Source organism: Pinus tabuliformis, chromosome Q (assembly GCF_031772625.1).
Source record: "Pinus tabuliformis cultivar Carrire ecotype Pingquan chromosome Q, CPIR1, whole genome shotgun sequence".
NCBI lineage: Eukaryota > Viridiplantae > Streptophyta > Pinopsida > Pinales > Pinaceae > Pinus > Pinus tabuliformis.
Genome location: NC_142296.1, coordinates 1,349,387,248 through 1,349,413,717, shown reverse-complemented (window position 1 = coordinate 1,349,413,717; position 26,470 = coordinate 1,349,387,248). Strand labels below are relative to the sequence as shown.

The 26,470-nt window shown below is 38.7% G+C and overlaps 1 protein-coding gene across 4 annotated transcripts in view; it reads right to left on the bottom strand.

The window, feature by feature from the left end:
- LOC149224888 (uncharacterized) overlaps window positions 1–26,470 on the bottom strand; it is a 346,270-nt gene that overhangs the window by 182,066 nt on the left and 137,734 nt on the right. For 3 of the 4 annotated variants that reach the window (XM_089386318.1, XM_089386317.1, XM_089386319.1), the window contains exons 3-4: window positions 22,787–22,930; window positions 3,667–3,908 (exon numbers count right to left, since the gene is read on the bottom strand). In XM_089386318.1, the coding sequence (XP_089242444.1) occupies window positions 3,667–3,908; window positions 22,787–22,930 (386 nt within the window). The remainder of the gene's footprint in view (window positions 1–3,666; window positions 3,909–22,786; window positions 22,931–26,470) is intronic. The other variant, XM_089386320.1, reaches the window with a different exon arrangement.

Sequence of the window (26,470 nt, the reverse complement as noted above, 5' to 3'; positions counted from 1 at the left end):
CCACATCCATCTCCTTTCTCTCTAGTTGTGTTGCTCTTTGACTCTATATGCCCCAAAAATATATTGGCAAGGCAAGGCACTGATCTTCTATCCTTCGTCACCCTTTTTCCTTGTAAATCATTCAAACTGGTTTGCTAAGGTTTTACTCTCCTAGTTTTACTCTCGTTTGAACTCAATCCTTGAACTTACCCAAAGAACCTTAGCAATTATATCCACCTTAAACCCTAAATGGTGCTTGGTGATATTTGAAGAAGAAACGTTGGTGAGTTTCTTGACTTGGTTTCACTAATCCTTTAGATCCCTGTGATCTACTAGGGCGAACCCCTGTTGAGCTAGAGAAGGGCTAGCCAAAAATGAGGAAAGGGTTGGTGAGGTGATAGTGGCCCCCTCTTGAGTGTGCAAAGTCTAGCATTTGAGCTTTGGACTTTATCTCATGAAGTGCGAGATTTTGCTGTAATAGGAACAACAATGGAGTAATTTGTTTTCAAATGGTTAGAGAGGAAAAGACGACTTGCCAAATAACCAATTTGACTTTTAATTATGGGTTTCAATGGTTTGTTTTGTTTTATTTGCTTTTCTTCTTTCCAATTTGCTAATAAATGGAATTATAACTTAAGTCTTTTCATTTTTTCCTTATTTGTTGTAGATATTTGGTAGAAAAAATATGGTTATTTTATAAAGATTTGTCCTTTGGGTGCTTACCTAAACTTGTAGCACTTTGGGTTTCAATGACAATTTGAGTCTCTTTAAAAAATAGACACATAGAAATACAACAAATTATAAATAAATTTATTCTAAATAAGTTTCTTAATCGACTTGATATGCACTCTGAATGACCCCCTAACATTTCTTATGATCCTTAAGGCTCATAAGCTTTATTATGACCTTTAGCAAGTTAGAATAACGACACCTTAACAATATGATCTACACCTACTACAATCTCCAATTGTGGGTGAAGCACCTTGAGAGAACCGTTGATATGGATGCCATTTCCTTGAACACTAACACTGAAATTGAGTGGTCAGTGGAGACCAAGATGTCTACCAAGGAGGCATTTGGGTGGTTGGATAAGATAACAAGATAAGATAATTTTATTAATGTTCAATAAATGACCATAAAGTAGGTTAGGGAAGGATGAGCAAAAGCAGGGGGGAAGAAAGGATGACGCAGTGGCACTAGGGGAGTTGGGCAATGACACTAGGTGACAGTCTCAAAATTGTTCCCTACACAAATTGAGACAACCTCTAATAGACATTTGACTTAAGCCACAAGAACTTAATTTAAAAGACAACTGATGCCAGCCTAAGCTGCATATACCCCAATGATGCAGCCTAAGCCGCATATACCCACACTATGCAATAAAATTGCATGCCACACTATGAGTGTCCCAGGAATTTCAAAGATTCCTTACTTAGTAAAACCTTCACTTAATTAAGGTTAAGGCTCCTTAATTAAACTCTATGCGGAAATACAACATCTGATGAAAACCCAGTTTATCAAAGTCTAAGTCTTTAAGCGGGAATATATTTCGTTCTCTCTTAACCCTTATAACTCAGTGTTTTGGTTAATTTTATTACCCGCGCATGTCAACCATAACATGGTCTTCAGACTTTGGTTAAAACCCAAACTTAACCCATAAAACATTGATTCTGCCTATTTCTATTATAATTCCCATATAATAGAAATAACTCATAAAACACACTTAAACCTTTACCTTTCCACCTTTCTTTGAATCTTTGCACATATATCGATGCTCTCTTTAGCGCGTTAACCTCTATCGTCGATCTCATTCCTCGATCCGACGGTTATCGCGTCACCCGATCATCAACTAACCCGGACAATCTCCATCGTTGATTTGCTCTGTCCGATCCAACGGCCGTTGTGTCACCCAATCACCAACAAGCTTGGCTGATCTTCACCGTTGATAAATCTCGCTTGATTCAACGGTGATCGCGCAATCTTGCACAGAATTAAGCACGACCAATATCAGAATGAAGGTACACGAGAAAAGTGGTTTTCTCTTTCCTCCGTGTGCTACGTGTCAACCGCTAAGGTTAATCGCATAGAATTCTGAAATACCATTTACTACTTTTAGGCCGTGCGAGAAACTACTTACCCTTTGCGAGACCACTTCATCCTTTTCTAGCACGTGGGTTTAAACTCCACCGTTCGTCTTCTTAACTTTATTTTGCACGACTTAATCTTGAGCATCTGTCGCACACAACCTCGTCCGTTGATCTGACTGATCCAACGGTTCTTGTGCACCGTTACGTCCTTTTGAATCCTCCTGTGTAATCGCCTATTCGGCCTTCTGCCTGTGTATTTGTCTTCACCTCATGACCTTCAATTGTTCTGATCTCGATCTCTACTCGCGCCTTTATGCTTCGTTCACCTTCGCTGTAACATTAAAGGCTTCCTCCTGTACTGTTTGTGTGTAAAGTCGTAACACTCCTCTCTGCACCTCTTCTCTGGTTCTGTACACCTGCAACCTAAGTTACGCAGAATTTCTCTAGTCACACACACAGTTTAAACTCAATTACACAATACACATCATACAAACTTAGAATCGAGTTATCTGTATTAATAAACAAACATTTACATAGGAATTTCTTCCTCAGCCTAATTTTCAATATCAGTGGCCTTTCTTTCTTGCTCATAGGCTTACAGTCAAACCTATCTAATCTCACTCTAACTAACTGACTCTATGCCTTTTTGGCTTACATTTATACAAAAGGTTCTGTTTAACCAATTTTGGTTCAGATCCTTAATCTACTAAACTAAATCCTAAATATCCTCTAAGTCCACTTTTAACTCTAGTTATCCTTAAGAATCCTCTCTAGTTCCACGAATCATGACACCACTTTCTAGTCTAAGACTTATAATTGATTTCCAACTCTCTCATCACCACTCATTATTACTCATGTTCTCCTACATTCGAGAGCATTTACAAATATCCTCACAATATCTAATTAATTCCTATTCCAATCACTTAAAACATTAATAATTACATACATAGGAATCCAACTTCCTTGAAACACAAGACCCCCTAAGTTAACTAGAACATAATGAAATTGTTGAGCTGTATGCTCCTGCATCAACAACCAATTACCTTTGCCCATATTGGAAAATTATCAGTATCGACAATTAACGTTTGATGTATCTTTTGACATTTTATATATTAGTCTTATTTTCATATTTATGCAGCATTGTGATTATCTGATTTTGGTGTTTAGCTTATATTATTTTTAGAATGAAAAAATAAGTAACAAATCTTATGACTATTTGAAGTTTGTCGATATTTGCTAATTTTTCCAATGTCTCAAGTTCGTGACCCCCAAAAATCTTTTGCTGATGATGATGTTTTGCTAATAAATGTCAGTTGTTAATTATATGAAGATGAGAGCAGCACTATGGACAAAATGGTGGTCCAGTTATGAGTACTGATATATAGTACGAACCATACTCTAATGTGCAGCTTTTTACTTTTGTATAGCTTTTTTATGTCCTTATGCAAGTAACCAATTATACAAAAAGTGAATACTAGATCAGGCAGTGGTGGGCAGGATGAGTAACAAACAAGCAAACGTTACTGAATTTAAGAATGAAATTTATAGTGAATCTATCAAGCAGACTACCAGCAAGCTGCAAAATATGAACAGAGCATACATGTCAAGGCCCAGTGCTTCATAGTGATGTGCTAATGCATAGTTTTCAGAAGTTCGCATTCTTGCTTTCCGTTCATTTGCAGTTTTATCCCTGTAAGATTTATCTGTCTTCCAATACCAGTCTTCCCGCTGGAAATTCTGCTGCTGGTATGCATCTGAGTCATTTTCATACCACTTTTCATAGCTCCTCTTGTACTTGCTTCTCTCTCTATTGAACACACTTTGCATTCGCCTGATGCGCTCCTGTAAATCACAAAATTCAGAACTGATTTACACAATATGAAGATAACTACAGTGAAGTAAATATAGGAAATTTTCTCAATTAGGGGACACTGTGCTAGCAAATAAATTCAGTGGTTCATGAAGCCAATGATTGTTTACAGAAGAAGAAAAACAGAAGTTGTACTCTAACTATAGGCGAGGTCTTCATTTCATTACAGAATTACTAGTAGTATTAACCTTTTGTAGTTTAATGTGTTTTAGGGAATTCACTGAAATGTAATCATGCATCATTAAGAATCTCATACGTTATCAGCAATTGGAGATTTTTTAGGTATATATGTTAATACAAGGTTCAATAGGGTACACAAAAAAGAGTAATATGATATACGAACAACAGATTTTAGTGGGGAGTTACCATGTCAGATACAAAAGGGATAGCCTGCACCTCCTCCCTAAAAGAAAGAATATGATACATGGCATAATAAAAAATAGAAAGTAGGGTTAAACCAACAATGGGTAAACACTTGACACTAAGATATGATAATTTTATTAATGAGCACAATGAAGTACAGACCTACAGAAGTAGAAAAAAAGAGTAAGTGAAGCTACAACGGAGAGAGCAAGTCAAACAAGCCACACGCAGAAAGATGAAGACAAAGCAGTCTTAACTTTCTACAGTGTTCTTGACCCAATCTATTTTGCCAATATCCTCAAGCATGAGGTCTATGCAATGTGCATCACATGGGGTCCAAAAGATGGTTCTGTGGTTCTGTGCAGCAGATATAAAAATACCACAAAACACAACATGGCACAACGAGCACTTATCTAGTAATATAGAGCTGACTGGCTGCAGGCTTTCCACGTCCCTCCCAGCCATAGAATGTGTGGCTCATAATCTCAACCACTGGTCACCTCCTGTTGATTTTTGAGTAGCTTGGGAGGTACTCCAAGCCCTACGGTTCGGGTTTGGAGGTTGGAGCACCACAAGAGTCACTTGTGGGCTTGGAACCCAAGGTTGGGGTTTTGCACCCATCGATGTTTGGGCCAAAACCATGGAGCATTTTGTACATGTGATAGATGGAGATGATGGAGGATGGCAAGGAGAATCCAACGCAACAAGAATCATTGAAATCCAAGTTGCAGAAAATGAGTTACGAATTTTTTGAAGTTGAAAATGATTTTTTTGGGTGTTCAAGTCATGTAGGCTTGAAGTGAAATTAGCCAAAAGTCATATATCTTCATGAATTCATTGAGCCCTTCTAAGGTGTATAAATAGAACATGAATGTGAAGTCATTTTAGCATCCAATGTGCATCCATCATAGTAGATCAACCTTTGAGGCAGTCGAGCTACAGAAGGAGGACGATGATTTAAGGGTTTGTTTTGGGTGAGTATACATCTGCAACTAGGCTGAGGAGATACAGAAGGAGAGCCGCAGCACTAAGGGTCAGTTCTGGGCTTGAAGTGTGAGCAAGTTTCCTTGTAACAGGTCCGAGTTAATGACAGAAGGCAGCCGCATGGTCTGGGTATGATCCAAGAGTTTTTTAGTGTGGTTAGGAGAGTAATTACCACTATTATTTAGGCCACAGCCCAGGTAAGCAATCTGAAATAGGCCGCAGGCCAATGACCCTAGAACAGGGTGCCGTAAGGGAGGTTTAGGGTTGTTAATTGGCCCTGGACAACAGCAAGAAGGAACAGGGGTAATAGGATCTAAGCCACAGCTGTTAGGAGGCAGAGAAGAGGTATTGAAGTGGGCTGATGTGGACTGAAGTCAAGCCCTAACCAGGCAGCCTAACCTACAGCAGTAATGGACCAGATTTGAGGTATGTTTGTGTTGATCTTGTGTTGAATTGGGTGTTAGTGGATCAGTCCTATTGTGTGGACATATGAGCCTGTGGGAGCCAATTGTTTTGGTTGACTTGGGTGGTTAGAAACCTCAACAAGGAGCAGATTTTACAGTGAAAGGATTGGGTACGATTGGACTGGTGGAAGGTAGTGTGTTGGCGACCCAAAGTAGCCCTTGACAAGCTGTCCTAAAGGAAGTGTGATAGTTGAAGTTTGGATGAAGTTGATGAGCCTAACGTGCAGTACATTGAACTAGTTGACTGCTAGATTGGCAGATTGGATAGCTCAAGTGTGGCCAGCCTAGAAGAGCAGATTGGATCAGCCCATGTTCATTGAAGCAGAAGTGACTTGCAGTGGTGATAGGTATAAACCCTCTTGGAGACTCTGTGTTGTCTCTTAATGGACTAAGGGGCACTAGAGAGCAGAACGGGAGCGAAGGACCGGCTGGACGAGATACGACATAGAGACTACAGCGAGATTGTCAATATATCTTGTATTCTTGTACTTGTGGCTAATTGAGGGCCATTATCCCTTGTATAGGAGCCCTAGACAATTGTATTATATGTTGATTAATATAACGAAGTTGGGTTGAAATTTGTAAAAAGTTGTCTATACTTGTGCATGTTGTGCAAAGTAGCTTTGTTGAGATTCTTAGTATGGTAGCATCAGAGATTTTAAGATTCTATCCTAGATCCAAAGATCTTGGAAATTCAACATGGTATCGGAGTGTGTCTGACCTACTTTGGAAGACAATGAATCATCAGAGTACACAACAAAGTACAACTTAAGAGGGAGTTGGTCACATTGTAGGTGAAGGGCTCACTACAATGTTGAAGTTGCAGGCTTGTCTCCGGTATGAGGACAGGTTGGAGGGGTTGTCCAACTATAGTCCATGGAAGGAAAGGATCAATTTGGTTTTGCGGGTCAATAGGATCTGGGAGTTCACCGAGAAAGCCATCAAGAAGCCAATTGACCCAAAGGAGTTGTAAGTGTACAAAGAATAGGATATGAGGGCGAGATTGATCATCCTTGATGGTGTGAAGCATCCCCTAATATCTCATTTGTCCGAGAAGAACATTGCACATGAGATGTGGATGGCTCTTCAGAATTTGATCCAGAATAAGAACGAGAACGGAGTACTAGTATTGAAGGATAAGTTGAAGTCCACCAAAATGATACAGGGTGAAGGAGTGAATTTGTATTTGACGAGATTGTCTCAGGTCAAAGATGAGCTTGCTGCCATTAGTGTGACTATTTCAGATTCTGATATGGTGAGGATTTCTTTGAAAGGGTTCAACAAGGAATGGAAGTAGTTCATCAAGGGGATCATTGCCAGAGAGAAGTTGCCAGACAGGAATAGACTGTGGGACGACTTTGTTCAAGAAGAGTTACGAGACGAGCATCTTCATCCAAAGAAGAGGGCTTTAGATAATGACATGGCACTTGTGGCACGAATGAAGGGTCATTAGCAAAAGGACTTGAGTAAATTCAAGTGTTTCAAATGTGGCGAGATGGGACATTTTTCTTCGAGATGCCCAATGAAGAAGAAGGGAGATGAGAAGAAGAAGGGAAGCAAATCAGCGGTGTTGCCACCTCTGCTGAGATAGATGCTCTCACTAGGAGGTTGGAGGAGGAAGAATTTGCCATGATCTCTCATTTCTCACAAGGTACTATCAATGAGGATGGATGGTACATGGACAGTGGTGTGTCGAAACATATGACAGGGTCACAGGAGGTTTTTGAGACTCTAGCTGAATGGGACTCGAAGTTGCACATGGTGTTAGGTGACAAGAGTCAGAAGGAGATCCGAGGATCGGGAGTTGTGCCATTCAGGATGGAGTCAGGATGGGTGATGTGGATCCAACATGTATTGTTTGTATCGTGACTCAGATATAGCGTGATATTTGTCTCGATGATCAAGAAGAAGGGGTTTGAGGTCTTATTCCAGGATGGGAAGACCAAAATCAGACCCAGAGGTTCTAGCTCTGTAGGTATTGTACTTGGAGTTAGAGAGCATGGTCTATACAGGTTAACGATCAAGCCTATAGATCATGGGAAGAAGAAGCAGGCGGACCAGGTGCAGGTTCCAAAGAAGCAGTTGCAAGTGCAAGCTTTAGAGGTACATGTACAGGTTCCAGAGAAGAAGGTCCAGGTTTCAAAGACTAAGGGAGAGTCGAGTTCTAGAGGGAGCTTGCAGATTTAGAGGGAGACTTTGCAGCCCAAGAAGAGTGTGTGGTCAGTGGGGAGCAAGGGTGCTCCTACAACTGCCAAGAAGGAATCATGGAGAGAATGGAAGACATTTTAGGAGAAGAAGAAGAAGCAAGATGCTTCTAGTGATAGCGACACTTCCAAGAGAGGTGTAGTTCATACTACAGGGATTGCTGCAGTGGTGAGCACCAAGGGTTGGGCGAGTGTTGCAAGTAGTGATGATGATAATGAGTTACTTCCTAGTCTTGGAAGTACCTCCCTCGCTAAAAGGGAGTGTTGATTTTTGAGTAGATTGGGAGGCACTCCAAGCCCTAGGGTTCGAGGTTTGGAGGTTGGCGCAACACAAGAGTCACTTGTGGGCTTCGAACCCAAGGTTGGGGTTTTGCACCCATCGATGTTTGGGCCAAAACCATGGAGCGTTTTCTACACGTGATAGATGGAGATGATGGAGGATGGCGAGGAGAATCCAACACAACAAGAATCGTCGAAATCCGAGTTGTCGAAAATGAGTTATGAATTTCTTTGAAGTTGACAATGAATTTTTTAGGTGTTCAAGTTATGTAGGCTTGAAGTGAAATTAGCCAAAAGTCATGTCTCTTCATGAATTCTTTGAGCCCTTCTAAGGTGTATAAATAGAAGGTGAATGTGGAGTCATTTTAGCATCCAATGTGCATCCATTCATAGTAGATCAACCTCTAAGGCAACCAAGTTATAGAATGAGGATGATGATTTAAGGGTCTGGTTTGGGTGAGTATACATCTGCAACTAGGCCGAGGAGCTACAGAAGGAGAGCCACGACACTAAGGGTCAGTTTTGGACTTGAAGTGTGGGCAAGTTTCCTTCTAACAGGTCTGAGTTAATGAGAGCCATAGCATTGAACCTTCAACATGTTCTTCTTCTTTTTTTGAGGACCAGGCTTCCCAAACTTCCCTTTTCTTCTAGCCATGGCAAAAAATGCTTGAGCTTGCTCGCTTGATCTTACATCGATTTTTTCCTTCAACCTGGTTTCTTCGATTTTGCACAATGACCATAGTTCATTGAATGGAGTAGCTTCCTTCTTCCCATAAATGCTTGATGTGAAGTCGCCCCATTCCTCAAATTATGCATTGAGCACTATGGTAGTCATTTCCTTGTCAGACATTATTTCTACCAACTCTTGGAGTTCGTCTCATATTTTAGACACCCTCATAAAGTATGAGGCTATTCCTTCTTCTTTTGATATGTTCATCTTTTAGAGCTTGAGCTTCTTCTTTTGGCGGTTCGACGATTAAACCCTTAACATGACCAATGACTTCATTTTCTATGAGGACCAAATTTATCCTCTTCTTTCATGCAACAAAGCTTGATGACCCAACCAATTTGTTGCTCTCCTTGCAATATGAAATCATTTTGACATATTCAAATATAGATATAAAAACACTTACTTGTCAAGTGAAGATACTCCTAGATGATGAAATCTTCAACTTGATGCCTTCTTGATTTTGATGATGATGTAGATAATAGAAGATGTCTTCATGGTGAAGATGTCTTTCTTCAAAAGTGATCCTTGGCTCCAAGGGAGACCACATTGATTCCTTGATGATAATGACAATGCTTTTTCCTACTTTTCTTCCTACAAGACAACACTAGTTAAACTTGTTTCAAAACCCCAAATTTTGAACCTTCTTTATAATTTCAGTTTGTTGTAGCAGTGCTGCAGTTTCAGCGTTTTTTGCAATAACCCTACTTCACACGAGTGGCTTGAAGATGGACAAATTTGCCTCCTTTCTACTTTGCTTGAATTGACTTCTTTTTCTTGTTATTTCGGCTTGCAAAGAAGACCTTTCTTGGCACAGATCTTGATCCTTGATGGTGGTTGCAATTCGATACTTGTAGTTACAAAAGGATGTCTTAATACTTCGAATGTGTGGACAATATAGCCCAGGAAAACAGACCCAAAAGTGCTTCGCTCTTCCTTCCTCATGATAATGATTGTAGAATGTGTGAGTTTCCCAAGAACGCTTCAAGTCTGGAACTCTTCTTTGGATGAGCTAGGGTTTTGAGGTCTTCTTTGATGCTCTTGATTATTCCCTTTCAATATGATGAGATGGTTAGTCCTTCTTGATGATTGATGCTCTTGATGTTTCCAAGATGATCTCTTTATACTTTGTCCCTAGAGTATCTTTCTTTGTGTTTTCCTTCCTTGATGTAGTCACCTTAGCTCTGATACCATGTTGAGAAATCTAGGGGGCAACAAGTGTAGGTGATTTCTCTTACTTTGATAATTGTTTGTGATGTATTTTTACTTTACTTGATTAAATTCTTCTTTCCTTTATTGTTATTAGTGTTCTCTATCATCAAGCAGCTACGAAATCATAAAGAAAAATGAAACAATAGAACACAAGATATAGGCGATCAGCCAGGGCCAATGCCTCTCCAACTGAGAGGAAAACCCACCACAATCCTTCTCTCCTTATAGAACTTCAATTGACGAATTCCAAGACCTGTGACCCTTGACCAAGACCCTCCAAGACCAAGCCATCCTTCCTTCTTGATGAGCTTTCCTTACACAGCTTCCTGCAACAAACTTCGACCTTCCAACAATTTCGACCCCAACAACAATTTCTACAACTTCGACCTAGCAACTTCCCAGCTTCAATCTAGAGGCAGCTTCACAGCTTCGACCTTGCAGCGTCACATTTTCGACCTTGCAGCTTCATAATTTCGTCTAGCCAAGAAACTGTAGAAACCCTAACAAAAGAGAGAGAGAAAGGCCCAAAAGCTTCGATCTTGATCTTCTTCTTCTTCGTCCTTTTCCAGCTTCTATCTTGAGGAGATCTAACTTTCTTGAGTGAGTGTATAAATGAGGTTGAATTCCTTCTTATTTATAGGATTGAGAGGGGTACGAATTGCTATCTTGAAGATGACTTGTCCCTTCATGTAGCTTGACTTGATCTTTGTGCCATGATGAGGTCTTGGAGGGTCTTTTGACTCTATTTTGAGTCAATAAATTTTTCTTTACAATATGTAACATGCCCAAATGGGTCTTCAATACATGACAAAGGCTTAATTGACTTTATGACAAACCTAGAAGCACTCAATGGGTGCTTGACCTAAAAATAAATTTCCCTTGAGCTTGAAACCCATGCCTCAAGAACACATAATAAATTTATTTTTCTCTTTTCATTAAATAAATAAAATCACAATTACATATGCCATTATGAAGACCGAACCTGGTTACATATTTCAACACTCCCTCTTAACTAGGGAGGTATTCATAATCCATACAAGGTACTTGGACATTCTCAATCTAAATAATTCTCATAAGAAGAGTCAGATTGGTAACCCATATGTATAGCATTATATCATCCAGCATTGTCGCATAGCAAGGCCTTGACTAACAGCTCTATCCATCCACAAGATCAGAGCACAATGCTGGCAAGAATGATGATTTATAGACACCCTCATCATTGTCTCTCTCGAAACATACCCCACCCGGGTTCTCTCAGAGTGTGTTCCACAAGGACTATTCTTATCTTGGATTCCTACTCCTCAAAGAATATCGGTCCACTACAACTACTATTATCTTGAATGCCCTGCCACATCCTCAAAGAGTATTGGATGCCAGATGCTTACCCAATCCTCCATTCTTTCTTCCCAAGGGAAGACAAGAATGATGTGTCTACCTCTTACTCTCAACTAGGGAGGATATACCCATTCCAATGAAGGAATGAGCCCATTCCTATAAAAGGTATGTATCCAAGCTCCTTCTTAACCAGGGACTTGACCAAGCCTCCCCTTAACCAGGGACTTACTTCCAGCAACTTTCGAGGTGGAGATCATGGGACAATTAGCTGCTTGTAGGACTCCCTCTTTCGATGTCATGAATTTCTTCTTTGTTATGAAGCCTACATCTTTTAGGACTTCTTCGCAGGGCATCGATCATCCATCACTTTCATTTATGAATCATGTCAGTCATGTCGTCCTTTCTTTCATCGGAAACTAATTCATATATGGCTTTCCTTCATACAGCTAGCTTCTCCACATATGTTTTCTTCAAGATCTTATCATCCCACCACATGAGTATCAGTTGTAGATGGCATCTACAACTCTTCCTTTGGTAGCCTTGCATTAGCCCATCCATATATTGTTCAAAAATAAAAAATGAACATCAAATTACCTTTGTGATGGTCTTACATCATGACATCTGCTTGTTGTATCAACATCCTACATTCATATTGACACATCTCCAAAAAGATATTAAATGTCAAGGGTCATCTTCCTTTCTAGAATTCTTCGGAGTCTTCATAGCTTTTCCATGGAGATGTCATAGTCAATTCTTCTAGCTATCGCATGTTGATTTCCTTTTCTATGTGCCAATAGTTGCATCTTTCATAATCTCTCCTTACTTTCTTCACATATTGCTTCTCAGGAACTTCCACTCACAAATCCTTCATTTTTATCAACCACCTCATATTCCATGTGAGGACTTATTAAGTTGATTTCATCTAGTCAATATGTGAACCGTGCCTTTATGCATCCTTCCAAAGGAGGAGATCCCTTTCTCTTGATCATGCTCATGAGGTAGAGCATTTATCCATGCTATCTACAACTATATGGCATGACTCAATTTTATCAAATACAAGCATACATACTTCATCTCTTCCTTTTGGTCATCTAGACTTCCTTCAGCAGCTTCCTTGATTAAAAGAACTTCAATCTCCTTGACTTGCTTCACTTCTTTTGACATCATACCATCATTCCATGAATCCCATACAAGGTGGAATTCTCGGTGAGACACTTGCTTCTTACAGTAGGTGAACCTTCTGATGAAGCTTCCAATGGAGGATCTTGATCATCCTCATCCTACAAATGCTCCTTTTTGAATGATGTATGATGAACTCTAGAGTCTATACTAGATGACTTTCTTTTTCCCACAAGTACTACTTATGCTTCTAATGAGGTTACCAAGAGCTACATCCTTCTATAGGTGACAGCCATAGACTTCTATTTCAGCTATCTTTCATGCTTCTTTATGATGATGTCACAAGCTCTTGCTTTCAATTGTATGCTTCTATGATGCCATTTCCTAACATGATGCATCCTATCATGCTTCTAATGATTCTTACCACGATAGTTATACTTTACAACAGAAAACTTGAAAAGAACTAGGTGAGGAAGACTATCTCAATCATAGTAGAGGCTTTTTACTTCCTCCTTCTTGGATTTCTTCTTTTCGGCTTCTTCCACTTCTTCAGTGATATGGGCTTCTTCCCTTCCTCTTTTGTTGTTGTCCTTCTTGTGCTTTGGACAATCTCTCTTGTAGTACCCATAGCCATAGAATTGAACCTTCGACATGTTCTTCTTCTTTTTCTGAGGACCAAGCTTCCCAAACTTCCCTTTTCTTCTAGACATGGGAGCAAATGCTTGAGCTTGCTTGCTTGATCCTACATCAATTTTTGCCTTCAACATGGTTTCTTCAATTTTGCACAATGACCATAGTTCATTGAATGGAGTAGCTTCCTTCTTCCCATAGATGCTTAATGTGAAGTTTCCCCATTCCTCTGGTAATGCATTGAGCATTATGGTAGTCATTTCCTTGTCAGACATTATATGTTCCAACTATTGGAGTTCGTCACTTATTTCTGACACCCTCATAAAGATGAGGCTATTCCATCTTCTTTTGATATCTTCATCTTGTAGAGCTTGAGCTTCTTCTCTTGGTGGTTCAACAATTGAACCCTTAACACGACTAACGACTTCATTTTCTATGAGGATCAAATCTATCCTCTTCTTCCATGCAAGAAAGTTTGACGACCAAACCAATTTGTTGCTCTCCTTGCAATATGAAGTCATTTTGATATATTCAAATATAAATATAAAAATACTTGTCAAGTGAAGATACTCCTAGATGATGAAAGCTTCAACTTTATGCCTTTTCTATTTTGATGATGATGTAGATAATAGAAGATGTCTTCTTGGTGAAGATGTCTTTCTTCAAAAGAGATCCTTGGCTCAAAGGGAGACCACATTGATTCCTTGATGATGATGACAATGTTTTTTCACGATTTTCTTCCTTCAAGACAACGCTAGTTAAACTTGTTTCATAACCTCAACTTTCGACCCTTCTTCAAAATTTCGGCTTCTTGTAGCAATTCTGTGATTTCGGCCTTTTCTACAATAACCCTACTTCACACATGTGGCTAGAAGATGGGCAAATTTGCCTCCTTTCTACTTCCCTTGACATGACTTTGTTTTCTTTTTATTTTGGCTTGCAAAGGAGACCTTTCTTGGCACAAATCTTGATCCTTGATGGTGGCTACAATTCGATACTTGCTGCTACAGAAGGATGTCTTAATACTTCGCATGTGTGGAGAATATATCCCAAAAAAACAAACCCAAAAGTTCTTCTCTCTTCATTCCTTGTGATAATGATTGTAGAATGTGTGAGTTTCCCAAGAACGCATCAAGTGTGGAACCCTTCTTTGGATGAGCTAGGGTTTTGAGATCTTCTTTGATGCTATTAATTATTCCCTTTCAATATGATGAGAGGGTTAGTCCTTGATGATTCATGCTCTTGATGTTTCCAAGATGAATTGTTTATACTTCGGCCCTGGAGTATCCTTCTTTGTATTACCCTTCCTTGATGTAGTTACCTTAGCTCTGATACCATGTTGAGAAATCTAGGGGGCAACAAGTGTAGGTGATCTCTCTTACTTTAATAACTGCTTGTGGTGTATTTTTACTCTACTTGATTAAATTCTTCTTTGTTTTATTATTATTAGTGTTCTCTATCATCAAACAGCTACCAAATCATAAAGAACAATGAGAAAAAAGGACACAAGATATAGGCGATGAGTCAAGGCCAAAACCTCTCCAACTGAGAGGAAAACTCACCAAAATCCTTCTCTTCTTATGGAACTTCAATTGACGAATTCCAAGACCTGTGCCCTTGACCTAGACCTATGACCCTTCCAAGACATCCTTCCTTATTGATGAGCTTTCCTTACACAGCTTCCAACAACAAACTTCGACATTCCAGCAACTTCGACCCCAGCAACAATTTATGCAACTTCGACCTAGCAGCTTCAGCGATCTGCGACCTAGGAGCTTCACGACTTCGATCTAGAGGCAGCTTCACAACTTCGACCTTGCAGCTTCACAGCTTTGATGCAACTTCAAAATTTCGTCTAGCCCATAAACTGTAGAAACCCTAACGAAAGAGAGAGAGGGAGGCCCAAAAACTTCGATCTTGATCTTCTTCTTCTTCTTCGTCCTTTTCCAGCTTCTATCTTGAGGAGATCAAACTTGCTTGAGTGAGTTTATAAATGAGGTTGAATTCCTTCTTATTTATAGGCTTGAGAAGGGTACGAGTTGCTATCTTGAGGCCGACTTGTCCCTTCATGTAGGCTGACTTGATCTTTGTGCCATGACGAGGTCTTGGAGGGTCTTTTGACTCTATTTTGACAAAATGAATTTTTCTTTACAATATGTAACATGCCCAAATGGGTCTTCAATACATGAAAATAACTCAATTGACTTTATGACAAACCTAGAAGCACTCAATGGGTGCTTGACCTAAAAATAAATTTCCCTTGAGCATGAAACCCATGCCTCATGAACAAAAATAATAAATTTATTTTTCTCTTTTCATTAAATACATAAAATCACAATTACTTGTGTCACTATGAACAACAAACCAAGTTACATATGTCAACACGAATACCCCTCTCTAGGTCGACTTCTTGTTGGTAGGGATGACTTATGCTTGGAGGCTTACTTTGTAGACTCAAAATAAATTCTTTTACATGATACAACTTGTCCAAATGGGTCTTATATGCATGACATTGACTCTCTTAACTCATGACAATTATTCTTATGACATGAAAAACCCTAGAAGCATGAAGAACATGCTTACCCTAGATGACCAATCAAAAGAAGCATGAAACCCATGCTTGAAATTTGAAAATAATAATTTTTCTTTCTTCTTTTGCTTGTTACATAAGATATACATAATGACTTGAGTACAATGACAATTATGAAAGCCGAAACTAGTTACCATTTCCAACTCTCCCTATCCTACTCTTTTCCATTCTTTCTTCTTGCTCATTTCATTGCGTGTTGTCCATCTATATTCATATTCTGAAATGGTGTTCTTTTGGCTTATATGTATCATTCCACCTTTGGTTTTCATGATGTTGTTGGGGAGTAGGAACAGAAGGGATGAAGAAGAAGAAGATCGTGGAACCCATATGAGTGATCCAATGTATGATGAGGAGGTAGGGTTCGAAGAGGACACTGAAATGCATGAGAGGAAAGCATTGACACCCTGGTGGGATTGTGACAAAACTTAAGAGGGGAAAGTCGTGGAATCTACAAGTTTGTGTGTTTGCATGGTTGTCATGGAGGAAAACCATATAGTGGTTCATATACCCGTGTGAGGCATCTTTGTGGGGTGATGAACAGCAATGAGAAAAAGGGTCTCGTGGGTATAGCAATTTGCCCTAAGACTTCATTGGAACAAAGAAAAATTTATGTTGATATAGAGGAGGTTGCACAACAGAAAAACAAGAAACAAAAAACTCGTTCTGAATCAAATGTAGCCTTTAGATTTGGTAGCTCATCTCCTCATGGTGCTTCTACAACCTTTGGAAGTAGAAGAACAATAGTAGATTTCTTGAATGTTGCTAGGAGGGATGATGTGGGTGGAAATGTGGTATGGTTTCTTTGTGCTTGCGTTCTACCATTCAATGTGCTTTGCTCTCCCTATTGGCATGATATGCTTAAGGCCATCAATGAAGCCCCAAAAGGGTACAAGAGCCCCAACTATGTGAAAGCTAGAACTGTGTTATTAGAAAGAGAAAAAGCAATGATTCAAAGAGCTTTGACACATTTTACAAATAAGTGGGTGGATTGTGGGGTATCCATTGTATCAGATGGGTGGACAAATGTTGGAAACCAGCATTTGATAAATGTTCTTGGTGCTTCTGCTAGAGGTGCAGTGTTTCTTGCAAGTCATGACTCCTCCTCCATCAGTGCAACTTCCAAAAACATTGCAAATCTCCTATTGAAATCAATCAAAGATGTTGGTCCTAATAATGTGGTTCAAGTGATCATTGATAATGCAGCAAATTGTAAGGCAACATGAAAAATTATGGAGTGTACTCAGTCACACATCTTTTGGTTTGGGTGCTTGGTGCACAGATTGAACCTTTTGATGCATGATATTGTGAAGCATAACGAATGCGGATGGATTAATGAGTTTTACAAAAAAGGGAAGCAACTCATTAAATTTATCACAGAGCATACAAGGGTAAACTACTTTTATGGCACTTACTCCAAGTTGTAGTTACTTAAACTTTCAAAAACAAGCTTTGCAAGTTATTACCTCACCTTTAGGCGGCTAGTGAAGGTGAAACAAACTTTAACTAATATGGTGACCTCTTAATCATGGGATGACATTAACATTGATAGAGATGGTGCTAATGTAGTCAAGGACACTATTCTTGATAGTTACTTTTGGTCACAGATTAAATATGTTTTGTAATTCACCAAACCAATTTATTACACAATCAAGTTTGCAAATTCAAATCGGCCAATAAATGAGGAGGTGTATGAGCAAATGGATAGCAAGTTGGAGTAGAGTAAAGACATTGTTGAACCAAGAGATATCACCTTATACAATTATATTCGTGCAGAGGTGGAAAAATAATGGGAAATGCTAAACATTCCATTGCATGCCTTAGCATATGTTCTGACACCTAAATACTGTCACCCATCATGGCTTTCAACACCAGCACTTGGGGGGAGGGAGTAGGAGAAAACCACACCTAGATCTAAAGGTTTTATATGGTTATATGAAAGCATTGGATAAATTAGTCCCTGATGAGGAGGAGTCTGCCATGCTATGGAAACGTTTGAGCAACTCTACGCTTGGCACTAGTCCATTTGGGAGCAATCATGCAATTAGAGGTCGAGATAATTTATCTTCTCTTGAGTGGTGGAACATGCATGGAGGTGCTACTCCACTTCTATAAACTTTGGCATTTTGGGTGCTATCACAAGTGGTAAACACTTCTTCTACAGAGAGGTGTTGGAGCTCTTATTCTTTCATCCAAAATGTTAGAAGGAACAGGTTAAATTTAGACCACATAGAGAGCTTGGTTTATGTTCACTACAATTTGCGATTGTTGTCCCATTACTGCGACGATGCAAAGGCTAATAAAGACCTTAAGCCTTGGGACAAAAGTCCAAAGGAGGCCAATTTGGAGGATGGAGTGTTGCGATTAGAGCAATTGGAGGATGCTCTTATCCAGGATGATGATGATCTAGTTCAGATGCCACCCCCATCCGGTCCCATGGTTCCCAAGTTCCATGCTTCAACACCAACGGTAGGGACTTCATCTTCATCACTTCCACTACCACATCCAACATCTTCTTCATAACCACCACGTGGAGGCTCACGCATTGTTAGTGGTGGAAGGAGGAGAGATTAGTAGATATATTCACAGTTTACCAATTTTTTCATAGATTAGACTTGTAGCCTTGCTGTGAATTTGAATTTTTCTGTCTTACTCTTCCTAGTTCAGTGTGTACTTGGTGCTGGTCAACTGGCCTATTTTGTAATCATTATTATTCGAATTTTGGACATGAATCATGTTGACAGTTGCTCACTTGCTAGATAAGTTATTTGAATGTTTTATGATTTTATGTTCTAAATGTTTTATGTTTTAGGATATGCTAAATTGTTAATGCTTAAAAATTTGACGTATCTTCGTAATTGCTAGAATCTAGATGGTTGTTGCTCGAATAATTAATCATTGACGTACAATGTATGTCATATCTATCTTGATTTATGTATAAATATGCATGTTTTCATATCTTCGACAACTAATTTGGTATTTTAGATGTTTTTATTGCATATAAATGCAAAAATATAAAAAAATAAAATATATATAGTAGACGCTTCTGAGACGCTTTAATTCCTAGGTTTTTGGAAAATGACACTTTCGATGCTTTGCTTCCAAAAAGACATCCCTACTTCATCCCCGCTTTGTGCAACATTGTGCAAGAGTCAATTTTTGGCTTTTGTACAAAATTTTGCATGCCAATAATAATGTGTTTGACATCTCCTAAAAGTATGGATACCTTTCTGGAATATCCAAAAGGGGTCTCTCTTGTTGACAAGTAACAAGCCAACTAAACACGTCTGTCTAACCCCCATTTCCCTCACTTTCCATTGTTAAAATCTGAAATTTCTATGTAGAAATTTAAAAAATTCTTTGTAGAAACTTGAAAGTTCTATGCAAAAAACTGAATGTATTTGCAGAAAATTGAATGTACTTTGCAGAAAACTGAATGGAACTGAATGTACTTAGCAGAAAGCTTAATGTACTTTGCAGAAAACTAAATGTACTTTGCAGAAAGTTGAATAGAATTTGCAAAAAACTAAATGTACTTTGCAAAAAATTGAATGTTCTATGTTGTTACAATTACTTAGAATGCAGATTTCTTTTTCACAACTTTTCAGATCAGCAATTGTAGATAGAACATAAACTTAAGGATCATATGAAAACATCCAAACACAAATATGAGACACTGAGAGTTAGGTCCAATGACCAGGGAAAAACCCACAAGGGGAAAACCCAAATGATTCTTCTTCTATTAGATTTCTTCAATTGTTCAGCAGAGTACAGATAGAGAGAGAGAGAATGAGAATGAATAAAGTCACCAATGTCTGATCAACTTGCAGCTAAAGTGCTCTTGCTCTTTGCTTGAAGATCTCCTCCTTTTGATCATATCTTGTCCTTCATACTTGCTCCAACTCTTCCCTTTCTCTTTCTCTTCACTTGCTCTCACACTTCTCTTGCACACACTCAACACTAGCTCTCCTTCTTCACAATGAACATGCTACATCAACTCTCTCTTGCTCTTGCTTAAATAGATGAGAAACAAAAGGAGTTACAAAATGAATTCATGCATTGAGCCAATAATAGTGGAAATGAATTCATGCATTGAGCCAATAATAGGGGAATTGAATTCCATGAGGGAGGAGTTACTTGAGGAAAAGTGTAACTCATCCTAAGAATAGAGAGAGAGATACACATGTCTTGAGGAGTTACAATTTGAATTAAAGAGAGAGAGTTATACTTAGACATGAGAGAATATTTGGTGAGAGTTACAAATCAAATTGAATGAGGGAGTTACAAGCGCATTTAATAAAGAGGAGTTACACTTTTGCCATACATTGAATTAGTGAGGGAGAGTTACATTCTCTTAAGTGTGGAGTTACTATTCCAAGAGAGAGATTCAAGTTGCGAAGTAAAAGATTCTCAATTTAATTTACTTATTTCATGAGAGAATTCGTTTTTATTAATCCATTAAAAGTGAATGCCTTTAGACTATTTTATAAATAATAATAATAATACTAGTAAGGATAAAAATATTAATTCTTGACTTGTATAATCATGATTGATTTGATTTTAAAGTGGATTCCATATGTTGAGATCATCCTTGATCATTTCGACATGACTTTCTATTTTTGGTAAGTCACTTCCAAATTGAGATGTGACTATTTTTGGAAAGTCATATTAAAATTGTTAGTAATGAAATTTTATTATAGGTGGTTCAAACAGAACTGAAAGATATGATTTCTTCTAGGAGAAATTCATCCCTGAGCTATCAGATTTTAACAGCCATATCTTAGCCCTACTCTTGCTGCTAGGCAAGTCAAATCCCCTTTAATATAATTTTTCTGTATTGCATCATAGTGAATTTTCATTTAATACTTGGGAAAGTATCGAAAAAGCATGTCTAAAGTTCTCAGTGGATATTGGCCTTTCGCTCCCTCTAAGGGCCTTTACAAATTTATTTACAAATCTACATCATCGGTTTAAACACACAGTTCAAATGTCTTCAAATCAAGAAAAATGTAACCTCTCACAAAGGAAGGTTTCAGTTGTAGATTCAGTTGTGCAAAGACCAATAATTGAAGGTTGTAGGTTTCTAATCACTTAGCTATGTTGTAACGTCCCTACACCAACTAATATGAAGTTTTTATTCCCCGGGAGTTTTCTCTAATTCCATAACACTATCCCTGTATCTCCTAATATATGTTGTGTTTTGTTGATGTATAACAATTAAAGAAAGAATCTATTTCGTAGAAAAGTTCCCCTTCAATAGCTTGTTTAGATAAAAGAGAACAAACTGTGCTTCTATCTTTGACAAGGTTTGCTGCATAACTGGGAATCTGTACGCTTGCTCTAGTATGCACTAACAAGTGCAGCTCCACTCAGATCCAATTTGACAAATTGGCAATTCATGCTCAAGACCATTTGTTACAGCCTACAGTGGGCTGGCAAAGCTCTTGAGCAGCTCCCTAGGACCAACTTTGAAGGCAAAAATGGATCTCACGATGTTACAACGGTTCTGCTGCACTCCCAAAGATTTGGGGGCCTGGGGGTTATTAACATTTGCACCCTGGTCATAAGGCCTGGCACTTTATCCAAAATAGATCATTTGATCCATATACTGTGTTTAGGCCTAGAAAGTGCTATTAAGCTATTGCATTTCCACAGGAACCTCTTGTATAAAAAGAAAAGATGAAGGGACTTAGCCTTTAGGAATTTCTTCAATTGAAATTTAGGGCTCATCTGTGGCCCATGCTATTTGGAAGCTTGGGATACAATCAAACCATTTTTAAGATGGAAGAGGGATCAATTCAGATTTTGGTTTTCAGTGACTAATGAACATTCCCTATGGTGGTTCCCAGTCATGGTAAGTTTCACAGGTAACCTATGGTACTCAGGGCTACATCTCCTCGAAAAAAGGATCAGATTACTCCAAGGCATATTTTCTTCCTTGCAAAATGATCAGTTGCCCCATATTGTTCTAATTAGCTTTAATTCCTTTCAAGACCTTTAATTTTCTGACACTGACATTTCTAGACTGTATTGGTCTCATGGCCACGAGCCCATTAAATTTTGTTTAATTTTAGATAGAAAAAATATTTTTAATGGGGTCTAACTTAACCCTTACAATGTTCGGTCATGGTAGCTTCTCCACCACCTTTTTTTACTAAATATACTATGTACTATTTTGTATAATTAATATATGTTTTGAAACTATGTACCATAAACAAAACTACGGTTATGCCACAACAATAAAGAAGAGGTTGGACCATGCTATTTGGAATTGTTTCTATTTATTTTTTCTGCAGGGTAACACAACTCCTAAAATAAATTATCAAGCACTCGAGCTAAGTGTAAGACAAGAACATCTGCTCAGATGTGCTAAGACAAGATAACTTTATTAGTTTTCATTGCATGACTGCAATAAGCAGATCAATGGGACTCAAATGTACATCCATTGTAAAGTACATAGTACAAGTGAGAAAGTGGCTCGTACTGCTATTGCTGCTCTATTGCTAAGGTATAAATAATAGTAAAAAATTGTACACTTCCACAAACCAAAGAAATTCTAAAAAAGGCATAATTTAAATAACATGTAAAGGGAGTTTTAGCCCTAAGGATTAGCTTAATTGGTCGAGTCCCTGTCGTTAAAGCGCCTTTGCTATTGAAAGGTCACAGATTCAATTATCTGAACACCCTCAGGGTCAGGCTCTGTGGTTGACCCTAAGTGATCCCTTCGGGAGGGTTTGCCTGGTACAAATATTCCATGGATGTAGCAGTCGCCAATCTCCAGGGTCCGTGAACCATATAGATTGAAAAAAAAACATGTAAAGGAAGCTTTATCAACGCAGAATGACCTGGTCTACTATTTCATGATTCCCAATTAGATGCTGATCTTATACAGAACTGCAGAACATCGGGACATTAAGAGAAATAGAAAACGGAGCATAAGCCATACCACTCTCTCCATTTCTTCCTCATACTCTTCATGCATTCGCTGATTGTATCTATACCAAGCATCTTCCCTCGTTTGGTTGTTCTGCTGAGACGCACCAGCTCCACCTTGTTTCTGTGAATATCGTGATTGCCTTCCCCTGTTCACCTTAGATCACAGAGTAGAAACATGGAAGATAAGAACCGTGAACCTTCATTCAAATATAAAAAAGTAGGGAAAGTAACTCAAAATTGTAAATTCACTTTACTTCCAAAACAAGTTATAACTATTAATTCTCTTATCAGTATGTCACACATTAACATTTTGGCAGAGGATCTATGATATAGCATTTCATATATTCTTCCACACCGTACAGTCCCATCCATTTTTATTGAAACCCTTATAATGTATTGGACACATTGCCCTTGTACTTATTTGAAACTTTAAAGATAACGAACTAGATCTAGATGTTTTATTACAAAACAAAATATAAATAAGATGACTAATTTTAGATAGGGTTTGCCTGCCATATGTATACCTAATATTGTGTGCTTTAAGATGTCCTTAACTTGCACTAAATGCTTTTCCAATATCTGCTTGATATCCAAGTTAAAGATGATCAACATGAGCACTGCTAGTAGACATCATTGTGTTTGGTGGCGATGAGACACCAGGAATAGATTCCCTTGTCAACTGTATTTAAGTTTCATAGTAAAGGATCAAATAAGTAAATCCATTGCACTAAGTTATAAGAAAACATTTGGTTTTGGGCCCGGTTACCCACCAGAATGTGGGTAACCCCAAAGGAGAAATTTGTTCTCCTTCTTTGGATAGCCTACCAGCCAGCAGCCTTACATTTTCCTAGTACATGATGATATGTCACAAATCTTTCACCATTTGCACTATTCAGGCACCTCTCACCATGCAGCATTCCTCTTGAAGGAAGCTGGGTTATCATTCAGCAGGTACCATAACCATCTTGCAATCATGTGCTTTTACTTAATGTTTTGAGCATTCTGACATGGATTAAGGGGTGATCTGTATGATTGACCAATCTAGACTGTAAACATATTCTCTCACTTCCCCAGGGAGGATAGTTTTTTACCCTAGTCCAGTGGGACCCCATCTAAGGCCTTAGGGTTATAGGTGGGGCACTACTAGAGAAACTTGGATTGAAGTAGCGTGTAAATGATTATTCCATACTTGCCACTTTCCATCATTTCCCAGATTTCACCTCCATTCTTTGGGCCTGTGGCTTTCCATCATTCCCCAGATTTCATCTCCATCCTTTGGGTTTGTGGCTATTTGTTCATAGGGATTGGCATAGTCATATCCTCATCCTTGAGTCTGGGCTAGAAAAATTTTACCTGGAGGTTGATACAACTAAAAGAATGTTAAAAGCATAAAATGGCCACAACAAAAGGGAAAAAAATTTCAAATGCAAAAGATGGCCTGGACATTAATTAGCACATGTGCAAAAGCATAGCATGAGCTCTACCCCCTCATTAGCCATAAGAAAATTTCTTAAGCATTTGATACTCTGTCACATAATAAATAAACTCTTGCATGTCCTACCCCTGATGAGCAATAAACCAACTCATCCTTAAGGGGTAAATAAATGCTAAATCATCAAAAGCGATCTTGAGCTCCTATGTTATGCTCTCAATCAAAGCATTATCAAAAGCCAGTAAAAGGCACACTACATGGGTAGAAAATGACAAGGAAACAAGTAACTCATGCCTCCACGATTGCTCCCCCCTTACATCTATACACTCAGGATGATAGACCTCCATCAACTAGTCCCATAGCCATCGCACCTTACCATGGAGTCCTTCCCTTCCATTGTCACTAATATGATTTATCACAAGCACCTATGAATTGAAGGGTTGACCTAGGACATGTCACCCCCCCTTAGGGGCTGGAAACACCTAATAAGGTTGACTATCTAACAATCCCTAACAAAACCAGGGAACACTTTTACGGGACTTGGTCTAGTTAAATATAGATGATCTCAGTTGGAAGTGTTATTATGCCCTTAAAAATTAAGTATGGTCCACTATGATGCATATATGGTCATTGTCCTTAATGATTGGTAGCTTTCACTTGATCTTCAGATGGTTTTGCCAAGCAGTTCTTCACACAGCAGCAGAGACCTTTGAGGGCACATTACATCACTCCAATACACAGCATGCCTAGGCCATTTTGCACCTTCCAAAGAACAGTGATGACCTTTGCAAATGCAATGTTGGCCATCCATAGTAAAGCATTGGGCAGACTGATGATACCAAATGATTATTGACAACCCAGACCACCGCCAGATGTTAAAAAGCTAGCCTCATCTTGCTTGCTGTTGTATTTACATGATGTTGTACCTAGAGGACCCAAGATGCCAGTAAGCTAGCCTTGACACAGTTTGATAGGCATTGCTTGATCTAGAGTCCAGATAGTGATGGTCATCCAAAGGATGACAAGAGAGGACTTGTACTCACTCTCGAAGCCCCAACACTGAAGACAAATAGTGCCGCGTCACCCATCTAGCCCTTGAGAGGGTGACATATGGCACTCAGAGCATGGTTTTTGGACGTGCAAGAAATTTGAGCCACTTCTTAATGTCTCCCTTAAGACTTGGAGTTGATTCTGATGATGGAACATCTCATAAACCCACCCACACATTTTGGTAGTATTTATTGCCCAAAAATGGCATGAGGTCATGCTTCTAAAGGACATCGACCCACACGTGGGCTTTTTATGTCATTATTTTATTGATTTGAGCTATGGGGTTGGCTTGTAACCCCTTGTCTTGTCAATAGTGTTATTAAAACTGGACCGAAACGGACTAAACCAGTTGGTCTGACCATTTTTGAAAGAAAACATGTCTGAACTAGTGGGATGGACTAAAAAAGGTTGGTTTAGTACCAAACCGACCAGTTCTTGTACGAAACTAGCCAGCTTGGTATCGAACTGACCTTTTTTAGCCAAACCAGTTGATTTTGTACAATGTTACCAAGGACTCTTTAAACACAATTTAAAAAAAAACAAAACAATAATTTATGAGTGGGGAAGCCTAGTATTTGAGAACATTTCCCTACTAATGCTATCCAATTATAATCGTAATGTTAAATTCTTAAATGATGAAAATGAAAGATAAAGGAGAATGTCACTTCTACTTAAATGTTTAGCATTACCATTAATTGACTCGGGATGCTTGAGAGTGATTCTGATCTCATCGGATTTTATATGGAGAAAGTAGAATTTTAGATCCCACTCAAAATCCAGCAAACTTAACAGTTTTTAGGATTTCAGGATTGGGGGGATTACAACGTTTCCATTGGATTTTGTCATGTATGAGAGTATGGAACTAGCATTTAAGCAAGAGCACTATGCCCTTTATGTACCTTGATGTTCGTGGCATTGATTGTTGAACTTTTCCATCATGACCCTACTAAAAATGTACTCATCACTCAAAGAAAATCTTGACTTGACATGCTAAGCTTTTTCTATCTTCGTTTAATGCTTAAAGGGTGATATTGATGATAATGATCCCAATACATGCATTGATTTTGATGATATGTAAGTATTCATTGTAACATAAAAAAAAATTATGCTAGAGGCCATCTAGGGCCTGTTTGTTGAAGTATTTTCAGTTCAAAGACGAGATTCACTCAATGCTATTTTGGTTATGTGCATCCTTACATGCAATATAAATGA